Consider the following 19,605-nt stretch of genomic DNA (forward strand, 5'->3'; position numbering starts at 1 on the left):
TTGATATCTTCTAGAATAAAATCCTTATTGGAAATTGATGCTACATAGGGTGTTCGACGGAATTCCTTAAAGAAGTTGATCCTTCCCTAGACTTGGGTATTAGCTGAGCTAGTGGTTACACATGCATCAATCTTGACCTTGCAAAGTAATTCTTGGAGATTGCGCTTAAGGTAGGTGATCCTACCCTATGTCAGTGTATTATCAAATATTTACATTTAGCTAAGTTGAAAGCTTTCTATTACAATTTTTGCATATCTACTCTCACTTGAACTTGTTTTGGAGAAGATTTCTCATGCCGTTTTTTAGCATGTCATTCCAAATAGTTGAATGTCATTATGCATGGTATCCTTTAGTCTTGAAATGTTTTCATTCCTATACATAAAAAGCTTTATGAAGAACATGATTTTGAAAACTAGAATTCATGAAGCAAAAATTTGAAAAGCATTTTGTTTACGATATGGTTTCCATGGATTGGAATGGGGGGAGTCCCTAGGGCTTGAAGCGTTTACAAAATTTATGGCACGGTATTGCAAACATTAAATTGCTTCTCTCTATATTTGTATACAGTCTTGGTATGGAATGGATTCCGCTAGTATGGTTGATCTCTGGTGGGGATCTAGTGCCCAACCTGCCAGTGGGTGAGTACACTGGACGTGATCATGTAGACCGGTTGAGTTTAATTGCCCGTAAGGTTGATCTCGGGCGGCCAGTAGGGAGTCCTCTGGCTATTGATATTGTGACATTGCGCGCTTTAGGACCTGTGAGTCCTGCGAACGAGTGTGCGCCTTGGGTTATGCTACTTGCCAATAAGGTTGGAAATTGGCCATAGAGAAGACTGTTAAGTATTTGATTTCTAAGTGAAAAACTGCAAAACCAAGTGTTTGGAAATATATATTAATTGTCATTGATTTCAAAGCGGAAAACTGCATAACCGAGTGGTTGGAACCATTTTTAGTAAAAGAATTTATTTATCATATGTAGCTTATGTAGAAATGATTTTCTTGCTTCCTATCAATTTCTGCATTGGCTAAATTTCTATAGCATGTTACTTCTTTTCCGCACCTGCATTGTTTTCGCTTTCCTATTAGCTGGCTTGGATTTTGAAAATCGGCTGGGCTGTTAGCTCATTATGTGGTTTAACAATTTTCAGATACCGAGGAGCGGCAGTAGACTTGCTGAGATCAGGCACTTGGATTGGAGCTTAGGAGATTTCTTGCTTTCTTTCATTATTCCAGTTAGAGACTTTTGTTATTTTATTAAGGTGATTCTCGTTGAAGAATTATTATTGGATTTATAATCGTGGACCTATATATATAGTGTAAAGGAGCCTTGCATGCTTGTAGGGGTGACCCTATGGCGTGCAGCACCTGTCACATGCGCCGGACCCCGTATTTTTGGTTCGGGGCGTGACAGTTTATATTTCTTATGCCATTGTCTGCACTCTGCACAATCACGGAATAAGGCTTGCTCCCATTCATAGGGATTAGGTCCATATCCCATTAAAATTTGAATAATCAAAACAATATGGACTTTTTCGGAGATTGGATGCAGTTACCAATTCACCTATGATTTATCTGGCACTTTGAATTTATTACCGGCACATGTGTCGTGTCGTGTCCGATGCATTAAGCGTGTCTACAAGTGTCGACACTCCTTTAGACACCATTAAATGTAATGCTAGAAGTGTTAGACTTAATACGGGTTTCTGGACACGTTTTGTACCGTGTCAAGTGTGACATTCTACTTTATTATAGAATATTGTATATGCCTCTTTTATCATTAACTCTTCTTTTATTGTAAACTCTTCTTTTAACTCTTCTTTAAATAATATTTGTTGTTATATCCCCTCGCCTCGCATAAACCTAAAACTCTAAACAAACTCTTATTCCAATAGGACCAATACTATGTTCATTATATCATATTGGTCTCCCTTACTAGCTGTATATTGGAGATGGAAGATAACTAGATTAAATTGATGAATGTGCTGTTATTTGATTATCTCATGTTTGTTTTAGATTATAGTTGAGATTTATTAGTTTGTTAAATGATTACCATATTTATATTGTTACAAATTATACAATAATTAGTAATTTTATATGTATGTACGTTTCACCATTTTTAGATTTTTAGATGTCCTCAAGTCTGACAACTCGTATCCGTGTCGAAACTTGACGTAGGAATTCATATCCACAAATTATGATTATATCTATGTTCTATTTTAGCTGTGTCCCCGTTTCTAAATTTTTGGAGTTTGCCGTATCCGTGTGTCAACACGCGACACTCGTGTTCGTATCCACAAATCATAGCAATTCTCCCTCTCAAGAGGAGAAAAGAGTGAATTATTCCCTCTGTTTGTGTAGTCTATGTATGAATATCCATTAATATGATGTGTTTCATTCGTGGAGCCAACTGTGTGTAACGACCTGGATTTGGGGCAAATTTTTAGACATAATTTTTTTTTTCCAAAATCTCAAAATCCGAATCGCTACCCCATTGGGCCCTACAAATGGATGGTTGATATGAAAAATACATCATGTTCTAAATTCAATCGGCAAAACTTGTATTTTTTTTGAAACGGTGAAATTTATTAAAGAGAATAAGACTCCCATGACCAAGTAACTCATAGGAAATCGAGTACTTTAGGGGATTGATATTGATATTCCCACTCCCTTTAGACAATAATCCCACACCTTTAATTGTCTTTTGACGGTTAGATTGATGCCTCTAGGCTTGATCTTGAACTGTCAAATCTTTTTGTGGAATGCTGATGATGAAATGAGAGCACTGAGATCATCTTATTGTAAAAAAATTGTTGTGGATAAAGTGGTATTTGTGACCCTTGATCTGTAATTTACATGTAATACTGACCCTTTATGGGGCATCCAACGTCTGATTCCATTAAATCTGGACACATCTTAAGACAATTACATCATTCTGAAAATATCGGTACCATCAGATTTTCTTTTTTGTTATGTAATTTTTGGGGAGTTAGAGCCACAACTAATTTTAATTTCCGAATGATTAGGAGTAATTGTCAGTAATTGGTCTGATATGGTGCATCTAATGGTTGATCAGAGTACTAAGAAGCTCCAAGGACTAATGTTAGCGTATATTAAGCCCGAAGACATAATTGACTTGTAGAAATTTTGGGGGGTTTATATTGAGCCCTAAGATATTGAGTTGTAGAAATTTTGGGGGTTTTGTATTTGTTTACACCCATTTTTGGGCATTAACGGTCACAAGAGACCGACTTACTTCATTTCCGTTTCTCTTCATTATTAAGCTCGTTAATCATATTGAAGTGTTCCACATCGATAGTCACAAGATTAGCATATGCATCGTGTCTCTCCTCTACTGTCAACCCTTCTAAGTGACAAAATCTCAAACTTCTTGTTTTGGAGGAGGACCTTGCATTGCATTAATGCTATATAAACATAGGTTTCAATATCACTCATCATACCTAATCCATAAGAAGCAAAAAACATAAAGGCATGCATATGTGTCAATATCACTCACCATATATTTTGCCTTAAAATATTGATCCAAAGATATCTTTGTAAGACAGTGGCCATTTCATCTCTTTTACTCTTGTTATGTCTTGGAGTTGATGCATTGCTTGGGACCTGATTACCGCGTGCGCGTGATGCGAGAAGGGATTATCCCCGACCCGCAACCCGCTCCCAGATCACGGATCCACACCATCTTGTTTTGATGATTCCAAACACAAGTGATTTTATGTCCGTAATATGTTTGAATGTTTGGGTTGTAGATCTTGTGTTATTTGTGCAATTCAAGGATGCTTGGATAAAGTCAAAGGATCTAATTTAGAGCATATTTGAGTGCCAAAGACTTAGGAGATCCGAGGAGCCAAGATGGACTTGAAACCTTGAAGTTTAAGAGAAGATCAAGTCGAGTTCAACTCTTTTTAGAATGTAAAAGTCCTCTTCTTGTTTTGAGGTTGTTAGAGGCACTTATTTAAGTTAATTAGTGTCCCTTAACGTGATAATATACATGGGACAAGACCTAGCCAACTCTCCCAAAAGATTGAAATACATTGAGCTTTAAATGTGCAAACTAGCAAGGCCAAGCGATTGCCCTACCCCAGTCGACTGGGGAAGTCGACTGGAGTGGGCTGAAAAACTAGTCGTTAGGCTATATGAGCTAGTTGCTTGGGAACTTAGTAGACTTACCAACATGCGATTCCAACGCTTGTTTTGGTCTAAAACTATATATATATATATATATATATATATATATATATATATATATATATATATATATATATGATTGTGAGCTTGAAGCTCATATAGCTTATATGAGCTTGAGGGCCAAAACACATGTGGGCCCACATTGTTAGGATGATCCAAAGCATTCATTTGAAAGGCCCTTACATAGATAGGGTGTGTACAAAAAATCAGCTCCATAGGATCATCCTAACCCACCCAAAAATGGAGGGCAAAATGGGCAGCCATTGTTTGCCACAAATCTGCCCATTTTTTCCCTCCACTTTTGGAGGGGTTAGGATGATCCAATGTAGTTGATTTTTGGTACACACCCTATCTATGTTGGGGCCTTGCAAATAAATGGTTTGGATCACCACAAAAAATGTGGGACCCATGTGTTTGGGCCCTCAAACTCATATAAGCTATATGAGCTTCAAGCTCACAATCATTTTCCTCATATATATATATATATACTAGTAAAAAACCCTGTGCGATGCACGGGCCGACAAAGAACTGTACGTACCACATCATAGGTTGATCCAAACCATCCATGTGATGGAACACAACATAAATAGGTTGTGCCCCAAAAATCATTTCCATAGGCTGATCGTAGCCATCCAATCTATAAAGGTTTCCATAATATGTTGTTCCTCTTAAATTGGATGATTAAGATCACCCCATAGATTTTTTATTAAAAAAGCCTAAAGGAGGGGGGTAAGATTGAAATTATGTGGCTTTATAGGTTGATCCAAACTGTCCATGTGATGGAACACAACATCAATTGGTTGTGCATCCTAGCCCTCCAATCGATATAGGCTGATCCTAGCCCTCCAATCGATTGAGGTTTCCATAATTGTTGTTCCTCTTCAGGTGCCCGGAATCCATCAATATGTTGCAAGTGTCCTGCATGAGTAATATAAAGTAGTTCTTTCGTCATTGTCATATGTCTTTACCTCTTCTCGGTAGTTTTTTCTGTAATTGTCATAGACAGGTACCCGTGTCAGTACTTTTCGTACGTAGATTATGATTTTACCCTCACATAGATAGTATGTACAGATATGTGGGGAGGCAAAAAATGGACAGACACAGTTTGTCCACAAATCTGCCCATTTTTCCCTCCACTGTTGGATGGGTTAGGATGATCCTATGGGTCTGATTTTTTGTGGACATCCTATCTAGGTAAGGGGCTTTCCAATGAATGGTTTGAATCACCCAAACAATGTGGGCCCCCACTGTATTTAACCCAATCGAGTAGATAAGCTTAGCTACAAGACCGAGTAGCAACACTTTTCCCTATATATGTGTGTGTGTGTGTGTTTGCGTGTGTGTGTGTGTGTGTGTGTGTTACTAAACCATTCTAATTGAACCAAGCGACACTCTGGAACGTCTTAAAAGAGTGAATCAACTTAAGTTGTTCCTCTCATCCTTTGAACAAGATTTGGATATAGGACTTCTTTGTACATCTTCTTTACATCTTATAACCCTCTCTGAAGGGATTTTGTTTTTCTTTCTTCAAAGATACAAAGATTTTATTGTGCGAGTGTAGGAGACTCGAAAAATCTTTGACTGATTAAGTTGGACCTGGACGAACCTAATTCTGTTTGAGACTGGTGGGTTTTCTATAGACTCGGTCATGAGTTGGACCAGGACCTAGACGAACCTAATTATCCTCCAATGGAAACCCTACACTCAAGATTTTATTTACTTTGTTGACTCGGTCATTTTTAGGACTCAGTCTAGATAAAAGTTGGACCTGAACGAACCTAATTCCGCCCTCCAACTAGTAGGAGCACTCAGAAGCACAACCTCAGTACGTTACCTACAGGACAGGCTTGTTATCGTGCTAGAGAGGTGATTGTACTAGCTCCATCGACACCATTTTGTCGGATAGAAAACATAACAGTCTGTCTACCTACTTAGAAAAATCTAGCTCGAGGACTGAAAGTGCCTCATCACTTCAGAAATTTGGCGAGCCACCATTTATGACAACTCATGGGAATTCCCGTCCATATGCTTCCTAAGGGTGTCTTCCACCTCCTGAAATGGCATATGCGCGTCAGGGCTTCGTCCACATGAGGGAAACTATGTAGTACGCATAGCGTTATTTAGATTTTCCTCTAACAAAGAATTTTCCCGGTTAGAAGTCACTTTATCATGTGTATCAACACTATTGGAAACATTAGTCACTAGAATTCGAGGAAACACTGGGGCCCGTAGTTTTACGTCATGTATTGTGAGCCATTTAAATGCTATGCAATGCATTGTGTCCCACCGTGCGTGCCAGAAAGAGTGGTGGCTTTCGATCGGTATGGAGGGGAACTCCTGCCCGGTCAGTCAGTGTGACCATCTGATTTTGGTGTGTGCGTGTGGAACGTGTGAGTGTGTGCGGGTTCCTCTGTACTTACACAGATGGAAAGGACTTTTCAGGTGTACTCGTGACGTCTAAACATAGAGACTCTTAGGGTCACCAGATCGTTGGACTCAAGCTAAATGACAAAAGGGACACAGACAGAACGCTAGTGCCAGGGATAGTTTAGTTAAAGAGATAGACTCACCCGAGAAGATGAATTGATTGCTACCTTAATCCAAGTATAGCTACAGGTACGAAAAATAAAGGGTACAAGTGCTTAAAAGAAAAGATAGAAGCTAAAAACATGTTTGGATTTGGTTTTGTGACCTCTTCCATGGAGACAAACGTCTCTTTATATAGCTTTATTCTGGTAACCGTTCTTCATTACCCCACGTTCTCTTGGAGGCTGGGAACTTTTTTTGTAACTACCCATGATGGGTTCCCTTATTCTCAGGTCCTCCATTGTCCAAGTGGTTATCATCCACCTTCTCACGATTGGAAACTGTAATGCGCGCCACATCCTTGAATCAGTCAAACCGGATGTTCTCTTAGTAATTCGGTCCCATTTGACAGATTCGCTTTAAGTTTGAACACACACTAGAGGGGGTCTTCGAATAACTGTTCATCTTTCTAGATTCCCATACAGGCCAAAAGCTTTGAGCGAGCCGTGTTATTTAAGCTAAAGACCTAATAAATAAACTGATGAAGTCAAGTCAATTGATTTTAAGCCCATTTTTGTTTTGGATTTTTAGAATTGATTTTTAGTCCAGACCGAACCTCTGTGTAATGGTAAGGCTGCTCTATTGTCACATGGTGGTCACGGGTTCGAGTCAATGAAACATCCTCTCTTCAAAATAGGGGTAAAGGCTGAATACGTCTAGCTCTCCTCAGGCCCCGCCCTTTTTAGAATAGATTTTTAGTCCAAAACTGATAATATGACTCAAAATAAAACGTAATTTCAGTCCAGTAACTGCTTCTGAAAATCCAACAACAACATAGATTTTTAGTCCAAAACTGATAATAGGACTCAAAATAAAACGTAATTTCAGTCCAGTAATTGCTTCTAAAAATCCAACACCAACAGGGCTAAAAGCTCTGGGCTGTTATATAATCCAACCCCGTTCATGTGAGTTGTGTGTAACACATCGTGAATGCATGTGACAAACGTGTACATGGAAATTAGGAGTCCAAATTTCATGAAAAAACATTAGATAGTGTAGACACCCCCATTTTGCTCCGCTTTGATCAACAAAAAAATTAGGGTTTCGCTGTCAATTTTTCAGTGTTTTCTATTCCCGTGTCCGCCTCGTATGTTTTCTCGATCTTTTCGGTCATCTCGGTCATGTTCTGCATTTTTTCTGCTAAGCGTTGAGAGGGGTTGTTCGCAAGAATCCAAGCAAGAGAGAATTTTGACCCGTTTGATGGGCCCGCATTGAGCGCTTCTTATTAAAATGAGATCCCGCACTGTGCCTTGCATTGATATTAACAAAGAATATGGGTTTTGAACTCACTTTGGACCCATTGAGCGAGATCACTTTCCACGATGGGTATAGTGTATTTTTTTGCGAATCTGGTGTGGGCCCGTTATTATGAAAAATTAAAACTTAAAGTCGTGGCTCGTCGAATTGGACGATTTGGATCATCCCATGGAATAGATTTAAGGAACGCGACCAATTTACATTTCGTCCCTCAATATTGGACGGTAGGGGCAGCTATTGGTTGGAGATCATGATTCGGTCACTTAAAGAAGATTCCCAAATTCGGCCAAATTGTAGTAGGGTCTGCCATTTTTCATAAAAGATTTCGAATTCCATTTAAAAAAAGGATTCCAATATTAATGAGATTTTGGGACTACTAGATTAGCAAGGTTTAATGGCCTAACATGCTCTCTCATCTGCAATTCGGCAACCTCTCTCACGCCAATGAGAAAATCTCTCTCTTACATTTTTATATATGAAGCAATATGTAATGTTTTAAGGAGCTTCTTTCTCTTTCTCCCAAAATACCTTTAGAAAGCAGCTTGCATAGGGAATTGTGGTGATTCTTAAAATAAAAATACAAAAACGAGATATTGGCAACAACTTCTATTTTATCAATACCCAAAATTAGACAATGAGGATGTGTGAGACTTTGGATTTTTTTCCTTAGATCTTTACAGGTTCTAAGATTAGAAAAAAAGAAGAAAAGGATGTCCATGATAGTCTGGAAGGAGGAAAAAAAAAAAACTACAGAGGAGGAGGGGAGAACAGGAGACTTGAAGAAATAAAAAGAAGAAAAAAGATACGGTGGCTCGGTGTTCTCCTCGATCGCACAATCTCTCTCTTTATGTTCTCCCTCTCCACAGCACTCTCACCATCACTCTATCCTTCCCCACCACCAACCCTCTAGCCTCTGTTACTCTCCCTCATTCCACCCTCACGGCCTAGCCATCTCTCGATCCCAACCGCTCTCTGTTTCTTCATCTCCTTTTCAATCTCTAACACACGGTTTTCCCTCTCCTTCTTTCACTCCGTTTCCCATCACCCTCACTCACCTTCTATATCAATCTCATCCTCTCCTCCTCTCGTTCATACTCTCACCATATCCTTCACTTTTTAAAAACAAAAAAACAAAAAAAAAACAGAGTGTGTCTTTCTCTGTTTTTTTCATTTGGTTTTTTTCTCCCATATTCACTCTCTCTCTCTCTCTCTCTCTCACCTTCTCTCAGCAGTGAAGAAAACTCCACAGAAAAAAATAAAACTAAAAAAAAAAGAGAACGAAAGAAAGCGGGCATTGGATTACGCGTTGGCGATATTTTTCGGGTTCTCTGTCTCTCGGATTCTGCGGGGATCTCCACCATAGGTAGGTACACTGTTCTCGAATTTTTCCGAAATTATTTGGTATTTTTTTAGATTTTTGCATATTTTTAAGCATTTAAATGATTTTAATTCAATATTAAATGTGTGTGCTTAAAATCATGATCTGCATGAGTGTTTCAATTCCGTTTCGTCTCGAAATTTAATACAAGGATCTCTCTAAATAAATTAAAATAACTATCGGATCGGATCGGACATTGGATAAAAGAGTTTCGAAAATTTGAGTGAAGAGTGGAATTTTATTTAAAATAATGGCTGAAAATTACGAAATTCGAAAAAATAGCCATCTCAGGATGATCTATTTTTTGGAATTTTCAATTTTTCTTTGGTTCATCATATCAGAACAAGATTAACGGACATTTTCTGGAGTCGTAATTTTCTCGAAAATCGTGTTTTAAAAATAGAAAACTCTTCAAAAATATCTTTTTGATGAAGAAAAATAAAATATATACTAAATAGATTCCAAATTAATAAAATTCCGGGGGAAAATAATATGTTACTGATACAATCTACCATGAATTTTTAAAGATTTTTGGATTCTGTTTGATATATTATTTAATGCTTTCTTTGAAACTTATCGAATTTTGTGAGAATTTTTACTGACATCAGATCACCATTAAAATTCACAACATTTTTACAGTAGTCCTATATTTTATATTTCTTGCTTCTGTAAAATTTTCAATTGGTTTGGATCTTGTTTCATATGAGATGTAGTGTAAGTTCATAATCTGGTCTAAAAATTGAAAAATCCGAAATTGATAGTAAATAGTTTCTATAATTCATGAAAATCTCACAGTATGCTATTTTTATTTATATCTTACTACTGTAGAAATTTGATTAAATTTAGATTTCTATTTCTAGTAGTTTCTGTGTTATTTTCGTAATCTGGTCTTATTATTGTTAAATCAAAATTAAATATGAGCTTAATGTAAAAATCTACAAAACTCATCCAGTAAGCTACATACATTCCTATCTTGCTGCTGTAGAAATTTCAATTCATTTTGAATTCATTTACAATGATTTCACTTGTAAAATCACTCTTATGGTAGAAGATTGATAAAATTCATTGAAAATCCGAAATTAATTAAAAATCATCACAAAGTTTATAAAGAACCTTAAAATTCTGTCACATATTAATTCCTTAATCCATTGAAACAGAAATCTTAGGATCTTTAGACTTCCCTGGAAAAATGGCCAGTGCATCCATAATCGTATCCCAATTGCAACCAATCTTTGACAATTTGAATATTTAAGCTATAGCATGTTGTTGGCTCCGAGGTTACTGTCCATGGAAATCTTGAGATATGCCAGGCAATAAGATGCTATAACCTAAGTATTAAATTGCACAAGGAAAGAGAGCACGATTCCCTTCCTTGGATGTTATTCTAGGCCGAAATTGGTGAACCCTAGAGCTATTGGTAATCCTTAAATGTCCAGAAACAGAAAATTCTTGAAATCTAAAATTAATTAACCTCAAGAACTTGAGTCGATGTGTCTCGTGACTTTCAGAACCATTGGATTACGGTTTCTGTCATAAGAACCATTAGAGCCCAATTTAGGAACACTGGTGTCAAGTCGTGTCCTAGGTTTTAGGGAGTCCTAGAGTTAGGAGTCCAGCCTCAACACGGACGCTTGCTATGAATAGCAACCGTGCCATAGCTTTCGTTACACTAGTCACCCAATCTTTCCCTAGGACAAGCCTAGTTACCTAGGATGTAGGTTAACCTGCATTAGTCTAAGGAGCAACTTGCACTTAGATAGGATTATATAGCATCTTAGATGAAATCCTAGGATAATAAAATCTTCAACTTGAATTAAATAACTTCTCTTAAAACTGTTGAAACAGTCAATCCAGTCTAGATCGGTGTCTTAGTTGAGTTAGGCATAAGTAGCTTAGCTTAGCCGCACCGAACTACGTCGACACTAATCCCAGTGAGGCTTGGGTACGTAGGCAGCTTGGATGTCTGCAGGCATACCAACCGCGAGTCGGCTCCACAACAAATTGTGGGGTTTTGTATATTAATTTTCTTGTAAATGCTTAATTAAATCACTTAGGATTTTTCCATGAAATTAGAATTTTAGGAGAACTTTCACTTAGATTGAATTCAAACAAATTAAGAAATCAAGATACACATTTAGGATCTACATTGAAATTAGATCATAGGATGCATGTCACATAGTTCGCTTATTAACAAAGAGTTGAATGAGCCATTTAAAATAAATTTAAAAGAGTTAACTTTTGGAATTGAAAACCGATTATCGGGCAGGAATGGTGCATGTGGTGGATAACTCCCCACACCTTCCATTCTCGTAACCAGGTAGCGAGTCTAGATTTCTGGTTAATTATGGGTCCTAGATCCCACATCTAGGTGGTGACTCTGTCACTATCTTTTGTGTGGAATTTGGATTGCCTTAGTGATCCCAAGTTCACATAAAAGATGAATTAAAATCAATAATAAAAATGCACACGCCAATCGCGTGGGTACGAGAGACCAAGAGAGAGCGTGGCGGCTCGCGCCCCACCCCTCTCGCGGGATCGGGTCCCACAGATAGAGGGAAATAATTTCTTCATCATTTCGTTCTGTATAAAGGTCGAGTGTGATCAAATGAAATTGGGAGACAAAACATAAATAAAATCTTGTCTTTGCTCAGCACAGGAGAGCTTCAAGCCCGACGGAGCTACCAGGTATGAGTCTTCTTAGTGTGCTTTGGTCAATCATCTTCTCTGTAAATCTCTTCCTAGCCATGAACGTAGTACACTCGAATTCTGCAACCACCACCACCTTACTAGGAAACGAAACCGATCGAATGGCTCTGCTCGCCTTTGAGGATGGTATAACAAGTGATCCTCTGTGAAAGACTTTGGTCCTATTCGTTTTGGATTTTGAGAATTGATTTTTAGTCCAAAATATAATCAGTTTTTTGTCTAAAAACCGATTCTCAATATCCAAAACGAATAGGGACTTAACTAGTAACTCTACTGCCTAGACACCTTGTGACACGTTTTCTGACACTATGCAAACTCTCATTAACTACAAATGGTTAGTCATGGAATTCTCTAAGCCCGTTTATGTTTTGGATTTTGAGTCCAAAGCTGAACATTGGACTAAAAAATAAACACAATTTGACTCGGTAATCAGTTTTGGATTCAAAATTGATTTTAAAAGCCAAAAACCATTTCCATTTCAAAGAAAAAAAAAGCCAAAAATTTAATTGAAAGGTGACTTTCGTGGACCAAAAATTTAATTGAAGGGATTGACGAGGTCAAGTCAATTGATGGCTACATCACCAATCACTATGGAAAAATTTTTTGGACTGGAGTTTAGAGTACAGAAATTTAATTGAAGGTTGACTTTCGTGGACCCCCTTGAAGGGAAAAATACCAAATACTAGACTTCGAAATTTGGAGTCCAAATTCCACATAAAGGTCTAGTGAGATGAGATGAAATGAAAATGGGCAGACAAAAAAAAATGGTGTATCTGTTCAGCACAAGAAGAGCTTCAACCAGGATGGAGCTTTGGTCATTTATCCTCTCTCTAAATCTCTTCGTTGCTATGAATGTACTACTTTCAGAATCCAGAACCACCACCACCTTACTAGGAAACGAAACCGATCGAATGGCTCTTCTCGCTTTTAAGGATGAGATAAAGAGTGATCCTCTTGGAGCCTTATCATCATGGAACCATACTCTCCATTTCTGCCAATGGAATGGAATCACGTGCAGTCGGAGGCATCAAAGGGTCACTGTTTTGAGCCTTAGTGGGCAGAACTTGGTTGGTACTCTATCTCCTGCCATATCCAACCTCACCTTTCTTAGGGAAATCCACCTCCAAGAAAACAGCTTCACTGGCCAAATAGCCCAAGATATTGGCCGTCTATTTAGACTGCGACATCTTAATATGAGCTTTAATTCCTTGGGAGGGGAAATTCCATCCAATCTCACCCACTGTAGGGACCTCGGAGTCATCGATTTGAGTTACAATGAGTTGACAGGGAAAATTCCCATCCAACTTAGCACTCTACCGAAGCTATCCTGGTTGTATCTGGGTCCTAATAATCTTACAGGAAGCATTCCTCCTCAACTAGGGAACGTTTCATCTCTCACCCGTCTCTTTTTAAGGAGAAATAGTTTGGTGGGACACATCCCAGATGACCTGGCCCGAATTAATAACTTGAAATGGATCGTCCTTTCTGAAAATATATTATCTGGTACGGTTCCTTAGTCTTTTTATAATAATCTCTCGTTTCTTGTGGGGTTTGTCGTGACAGAAAACCAGTTACACGGAACCCTTCCACCCAACATAGGATTCTCTCTTCCTAATCTCCAATATCTACTTTTAGGACTCAATCAATTTACCCACACATTCCAAATTCATTATCCAATGTTTCAAGTCTTGAATGGCTTGAAATGACTGGTAACCAGTTTAGAGGACCGGTGAATCTACTCATATTTGACTTGAGCTATAATTACCTAGGCCTTGGTAGAGCTGATGAGTTGAAATTTATCACTTCTTTGACCAACTGTAGTAATCTAAATGAGTTGTCCATACAGAGAAATCATTTTGCTGGCCCACTTCCCAACTCCATAGCCAATCTCTCAACTCACCTTTATTTTTTGGCAATAGGAGAAAACCAAATTTCTGGTAGCATCCCTAGTCAGATCGGGAATCTCATCAACTTAAATGCTTTGGGTATATATTCAACCTTCATCACGGGTTTTATTCCCACTTCAATTGGGATGCTCCAGAACTTACAACGACTCTACTTGGGAAAAAATAGTTTGTCCGGCAAAATCCCATACAATATTGGAAATATTACTCAATTGACCGCCCTCGATTTAGAATATAACAACCTGCAAGGAAGCATACCTCTATCTCTTGCAAACTGTACAAAACTTTTAGCATTGAGTCTTTCTCGAAATAACCTTCGTGGTACGATACCAAAACAAATTATTGGCCTTTCTTCGCTATCAATTGCACTCTATTTGTCTCTAAATTTTTTTACTGGCTCTCTCCCATCAGAAGTGGGTAACTTGAAAATTCTAGAGCAATTGGATGTTTCTAAGAACAAATTGTCAGGTGAAATCCCAGGCACTCTTGCAAATTGTAAGAGCATGCGAGAACTTTATATGCAGGGTAACGCCTTCCGAGGAGATATTTCATCTGTTTTTACTACATTAACATCCATTGAATTCCTTGATCTTTCATACAATAACTTCTCAGGGAAGATTCCAAAATATCTAGAGGGGTTTAAGTTTCTACAGTATCTAAACTTGTCTTTCAATAATTTTGAGGGTGAAGTTCCAAAACAAGGGGTCTTTGGAAATGCCAGTGCAATTTCAGTCGTGGGAAATGATAATCTTTGTGGTGGTATGTTTGATTTTCTTATTGTGTGTCCCTGCTTCACTTTACTGGATAAGAAAGTCAAGGAAGAAACCATCTTCCCTATCTTCTATGGACGGCAGACATTTAAAGGTTTCTTATGCAGAACTCTTTAAGGCAACGGATGGGTTCTCTTCAGCCAATTTAATAGGCGCAGGAAGTTATGGATCAGTGTACAAGGGAATCCTCGGGCGCATTGAAAATGTTGTTGCTGTCAAAGTACTCAACCCTTGACTTAAGGGGAGCTTCAAAGAGTTTCATAGCTGAATGCAACACATTGAGAAACATTCGTCACCGAAATCTTGTGAAGATCTTAACTTCTTGCTCAAGCATGGACTTTAGAGGTAACGATTTCAAAGCTCTGGTGTTTGAGTTTATGCCAAACGGGAGTCTAGAGAAGTGGTTGCATTCAAAATTAGATGGGCAAAATCAATTCGGACGTTTAAACTTCATTAAGAGATTAAACATAGCAATTGATGTAGCTTCTGCGTTGGATTATCTTCACCATCATTGCCATACACCAATTGCTCATTGTGATCTAAAGCCCAGCAACATTTTTCTGGATGAAGACATGAATGCTCATGTGGGTGATTTTGGGTTAGCCAAGTTTTATCCAAGAATCTTTCGTAACTCATCTAAAGATCAAAGCAGCACAATTGGATTAAAGGGAACTATTGGGTACATTGCTCCAGGTAACATTTTCATCAATTTTCTTCATCCAGTCTATTTTCAGTGAGTTTTATGCAATATTTCACACTTATTAGATGGATAGTGTAGCACGGCAAATGCTAAATTAGCATCTATTAGCCAAAATAAATACATGATAGTATTTGTATGTTTAATGACAAAGTAAATAGGAATGTTATTTTACATAAAGTAGTTGTGTACATGTCACCCGAATAATAGACGGCCATTTTAGTACCTATTACCACAAGTTCTATAGGCAACATAGTTGTGTAGAAAATGGTAATCATGTAAATGGTTCAAAAGTTATAATTTGGGAAAAATTCGGAGAAGTAATTATTCAATAAAATCTCTAATATTATTAGAAAATAATGAGAAATTTTGTAAATAAATTTCCAAAAAAACCCATGACTAATGTGTCTCAACAAAAAATGGCCCAACACTCCAATGATGAATCAAATCGTGCTTCTTAAATGAGCCAGAGCAGTAAAACACCCCAAAGACCCATGAGAGAAAATATATTCCAATGAAAGAAACAAAAGTACCATGAAAAGTGCCTTTTTTCAAAATTATCCAACTTTTCAAAAAGGACCAAAACGCCCTCGAGTTGGCCAATCGGATGAGCCCATGTTCGATTGGATCCCACTACCGCTAGCGTCATTGCCACAGCCTGAAACCATGTGTGCAACCCCTTTGCCATTCCAAAGATTAGGTGAACCATTTCCCAAGATTGTCTAGAGCTGGACGATCGGCTACCACCCTTGAACGAAGGTATAACACTCTTAGGAGTGTGACAAAGCCGAACATTTAGCAACTAATCATCCACGAAGCTATAACACCCTGTCTCCTCTTGCATCTGTAGATTTTGTGGTTACTACGTCTGTAAATTTTGTGGTTACTGCATTAATTGTGGAGATTTTGGACTTAATAAGATTATTGGAGCCAAGGATTGAGCATCGTAGGAGGTCGGCTAATGAGGCGGCGGATATTCTAGCAAAGGAAGGAGTCCTTAGGTAGTCCATGTTAGTCATGTCGCCGGTTATCTCACCTATCTAATAGGCTTCGTAATGGGTCTGCGAACCACTTTTAAGTATCATGTGTGGGACATCTTGTCCCCGCCCAATACTTTTTGACTATTAATGCAATGCCAATTTTCAAAAAATAAAAAACATAGAGTTAGGTATTTGTTTTCATTCCACTGGTTCAGACGAAGGGTGGGGGTCAAGTAGCCACTTTCTGGCATCGGCCTCATAAGGATTTCCAGATTAATGAGTGCTGCAAAAGATCCCAATTGGCGCATCACAAGTTCACTCCACGCCATTTGCTGAAGGTGCACACACGTCCCTCAAGATGTCAGTGGAGGATGGTTCCCACACTTAGAACCCTTGCTTTCTTTCTAATAAATAGTTGTTTCTATTAATCCCTAGTCAAACATTTCAACTTTTGGTGATTTTTTTCAAAGAAAAGTGGTTTGGAAGAAAGATGAATTAGGTTCTCCAAAAGAGCTTGAGCACATGACAAGTGATACTTTCCTAGTCTGGATATATGGTTCTAGACAGAGTCATGTCCAGGACTTAGGGCCCATAATCCCTAAATTTAGGTGTTTGATAAATATAGGTCAAGGAGGTTTCTAATAATTACTAATAATAAATACGAGACTTTTGGATTAATGTTGTGACTGAAATAGTGTTTCCCTTGGAAAGGAAGGTAAAATGATGCCATTTCCCTTTTCGAGACACGTTTGGTTGGTGTGCACTATTCATTCTACTTTCTTGTGTTTAATGGATTTTCAACAATTGCCTTTTAAGTTGCTTCTCCCAAGTCAACATGAAAGTGAAATTAAAGATGATATTTACAACTATTTTGTTTGCACTTAGAAAATGACATCATTTCATTTCCTTCTACTTCTACGTATTTTTTACCTTATAAATAGTATGAAGTTTAATTTGATCTACTTTTGTAGTGCTTTTGCATGTGTAATCACTGAGACTTGGTTGGTTTCAGATGAAAAAATCATGTTGAGAACCAAAATTGGCTAGCAGTTTTGAGTAATACATAATGGAATGCTATTCATCACTTACATGACTTGATTAGGCAAAACCCATGTTATATGGATTCTTCTAAATGGGTGAAGTACCCTTGTGGGACATGTACGTCTCAAATTGCAAGAGTCTCTAAGACAGTCGATCTCTTTTATCCCTTTTTTGGATGCTACTTCCTTCCTTGCCTTCCATTTCTTTGAGGATGAGCTTTTTTAATTTATCTGTATCAATAGCCATCCTCAAAAGCATGTTTACATCATAAGGGAAGCATTGCAATGCAAGAGGCCAAACCAACTTTTTCTTTTTTCCGTGTGATTAATTACAGCCCTATTTTCCTAGCATTACTCCGTTATATTTGTCTCTTCCTAAGTAATGAAAAGGTGCGCATTTATCTTTCCCTATCTTTAATTTCGTATCTTTTTATCTTATCCCACTTGATAAGAACAAACAACAAATAAAGAAATTGTGTTCGTATCTTCATTCTCCATGTCTAATGAGAGAGATTTAGAGTGAACCTAAATTATAAACGGAGGACCACCCATTGGCATTGTCATTGTGATTTCTCACGATCCGCCCATTGTCAATATAAATCGAATAGGGTTGTTTCAAGTTACCTTTTTTCTTGTTTTTAAAAAGTAAGAAATTTTAGTGACACTTCTCGTTTCCAAACTTTTCAAGAAAATTCCTGTTAGAAACAAGCATGTTTGAGTGTGGAAAAACCCAAAATGATGATTTTTTATTTATAAAAGCATAAATTTTAAAAGTTAGATACGAAAGATCTAAGCTTAGTTATTTATTAAGCTTAAAACAACAATACTACCTTGCAAACAAAAGTTTTCAACTCATATTGTTACCAATTGTTAATGGAAGGGCTAACTTGCACAAAGCCCAGGCAGAGACAATTGTATTAGCCTGTCTAATTTTGGATAAATCTGAGATTCAATTCAACAGAGCAATATATGTTATTACAATTCCAAACAAAACTCTCAGTAGCTCATTAAAAAGTGTAAAACAATGTGAGTCTTACTCATAATGAAAACATGGTCATGCGAATAATTGTAGCCTTTTGGTAAGCATCCTAAGTTATGTTTGCCAATTATCCTAAATTTAAGGTGTTTGATAAATATAAGTCAAGGAGGTTTCTAATAATTCCTAATAATAAATATGAGACTTTTGGATTAATGTTGTGACTGAAATAGTTTTTCTCTTGGAAAGGAAGGTTAAATGATGCCATTTCCCTTTCCGAGACACGTTTGGTTGGTGTGCACTATTCATTCTACTTCCTTGTGTTTAATGGATTTTTTGACAATTGCCTTTTAAGTTGCCTCTCCCAAGTCAACATGAAAGTGAAATTAAAGATTTGACATTTTCAACTATTTTGTTTGTACTTAGAAAATGACATCATTTCACTTTCCTTCTACTTCTACTTATTTTTTACTATATAAGTAGTATGAAATTAAATTTAATCTACTTTTGTAGTGCTTTTGCATGTGTAATCACTGAGACTTGGTTGGTTTTAGATGAAAATATCATGTTGAGAAATTATCATGGTCGAAAATTGGCTAGCATTTTTTAGTATTACATATTGGAATGCTATTCATCACTTCCATGACTTGATTGGCCGAAACCCATGTTATATTGATTCTTCTAAATGGGTGAAGTACCCGTCTGGGACACGTACGTCTCAAATTGCACGAGTCTCTAAGACACTTCTAGATCTCTTTTATCTGTTTTCTGTTTTACTGGATGCTACTGCCACAGCTTCATAATTATCACAAATTTTGAATTTTACCCATCCTATTAATAATTTTCTTAAAAAAACAAAGTATTATATGCACTTAACTTATCAAAATTTAAATATGTTACTGGTTAAATAATATTATTATGTAAAAAATTAAAATTTGACAATTGATTAAAATATTTTGGCGAATCTACAAATCATTCTTCTTGAGGTTTGCTGAATTTGACACTAGATAACCATGGCAGATTTTGACACTCTTACCTATAGGTCCTATACTAATGCAACATAGGACATAACTTCTATATTTTCTTTCATTGTGCTAAATCAT

The 19,605-nt window shown here is 37.4% G+C and overlaps 1 protein-coding gene across 1 annotated transcript; it reads left to right on the forward strand.

Moving 5' to 3' along the window:
- Positions 1-13,837: 13,837 nt before the first annotated feature.
- On the forward strand, positions 13,838-15,044 carry LOC143858960 (uncharacterized). The gene is made up of 2 exons (XM_077369654.1): positions 13,838-14,798; positions 14,917-15,044. Exons 1-2 carry the CDS (start codon positions 13,838-13,840, stop codon positions 15,042-15,044), a joined length of 1,089 nt encoding a protein of 362 aa, XP_077225769.1.
- The last annotated feature ends 4,561 nt before the right edge of the window (positions 15,045-19,605 follow it).

This window comes from Tasmannia lanceolata, unplaced genomic scaffold (assembly GCF_043159265.1).
Source record: "Tasmannia lanceolata isolate RefF3 unplaced genomic scaffold, GAP_Taslan_0.1 ptg000029l, whole genome shotgun sequence".
NCBI classification, from domain to species: domain Eukaryota; kingdom Viridiplantae; phylum Streptophyta; class Magnoliopsida; order Canellales; family Winteraceae; genus Tasmannia; species Tasmannia lanceolata.

Coding starts and splice junctions, on each gene's coding strand:
- LOC143858960 (XM_077369654.1), top strand. CDS start 13,838: ATGACTGGTAACCAGTTTAGAGGACCGGTGAATCTACTCATATTTGAC. Junction 14,799..14,916: donor AAATGATAATCTTTGTGGTG/GTATGTTTGATT, acceptor TTTCTTATGCAG/AACTCTTTAAGGCAACGGAT.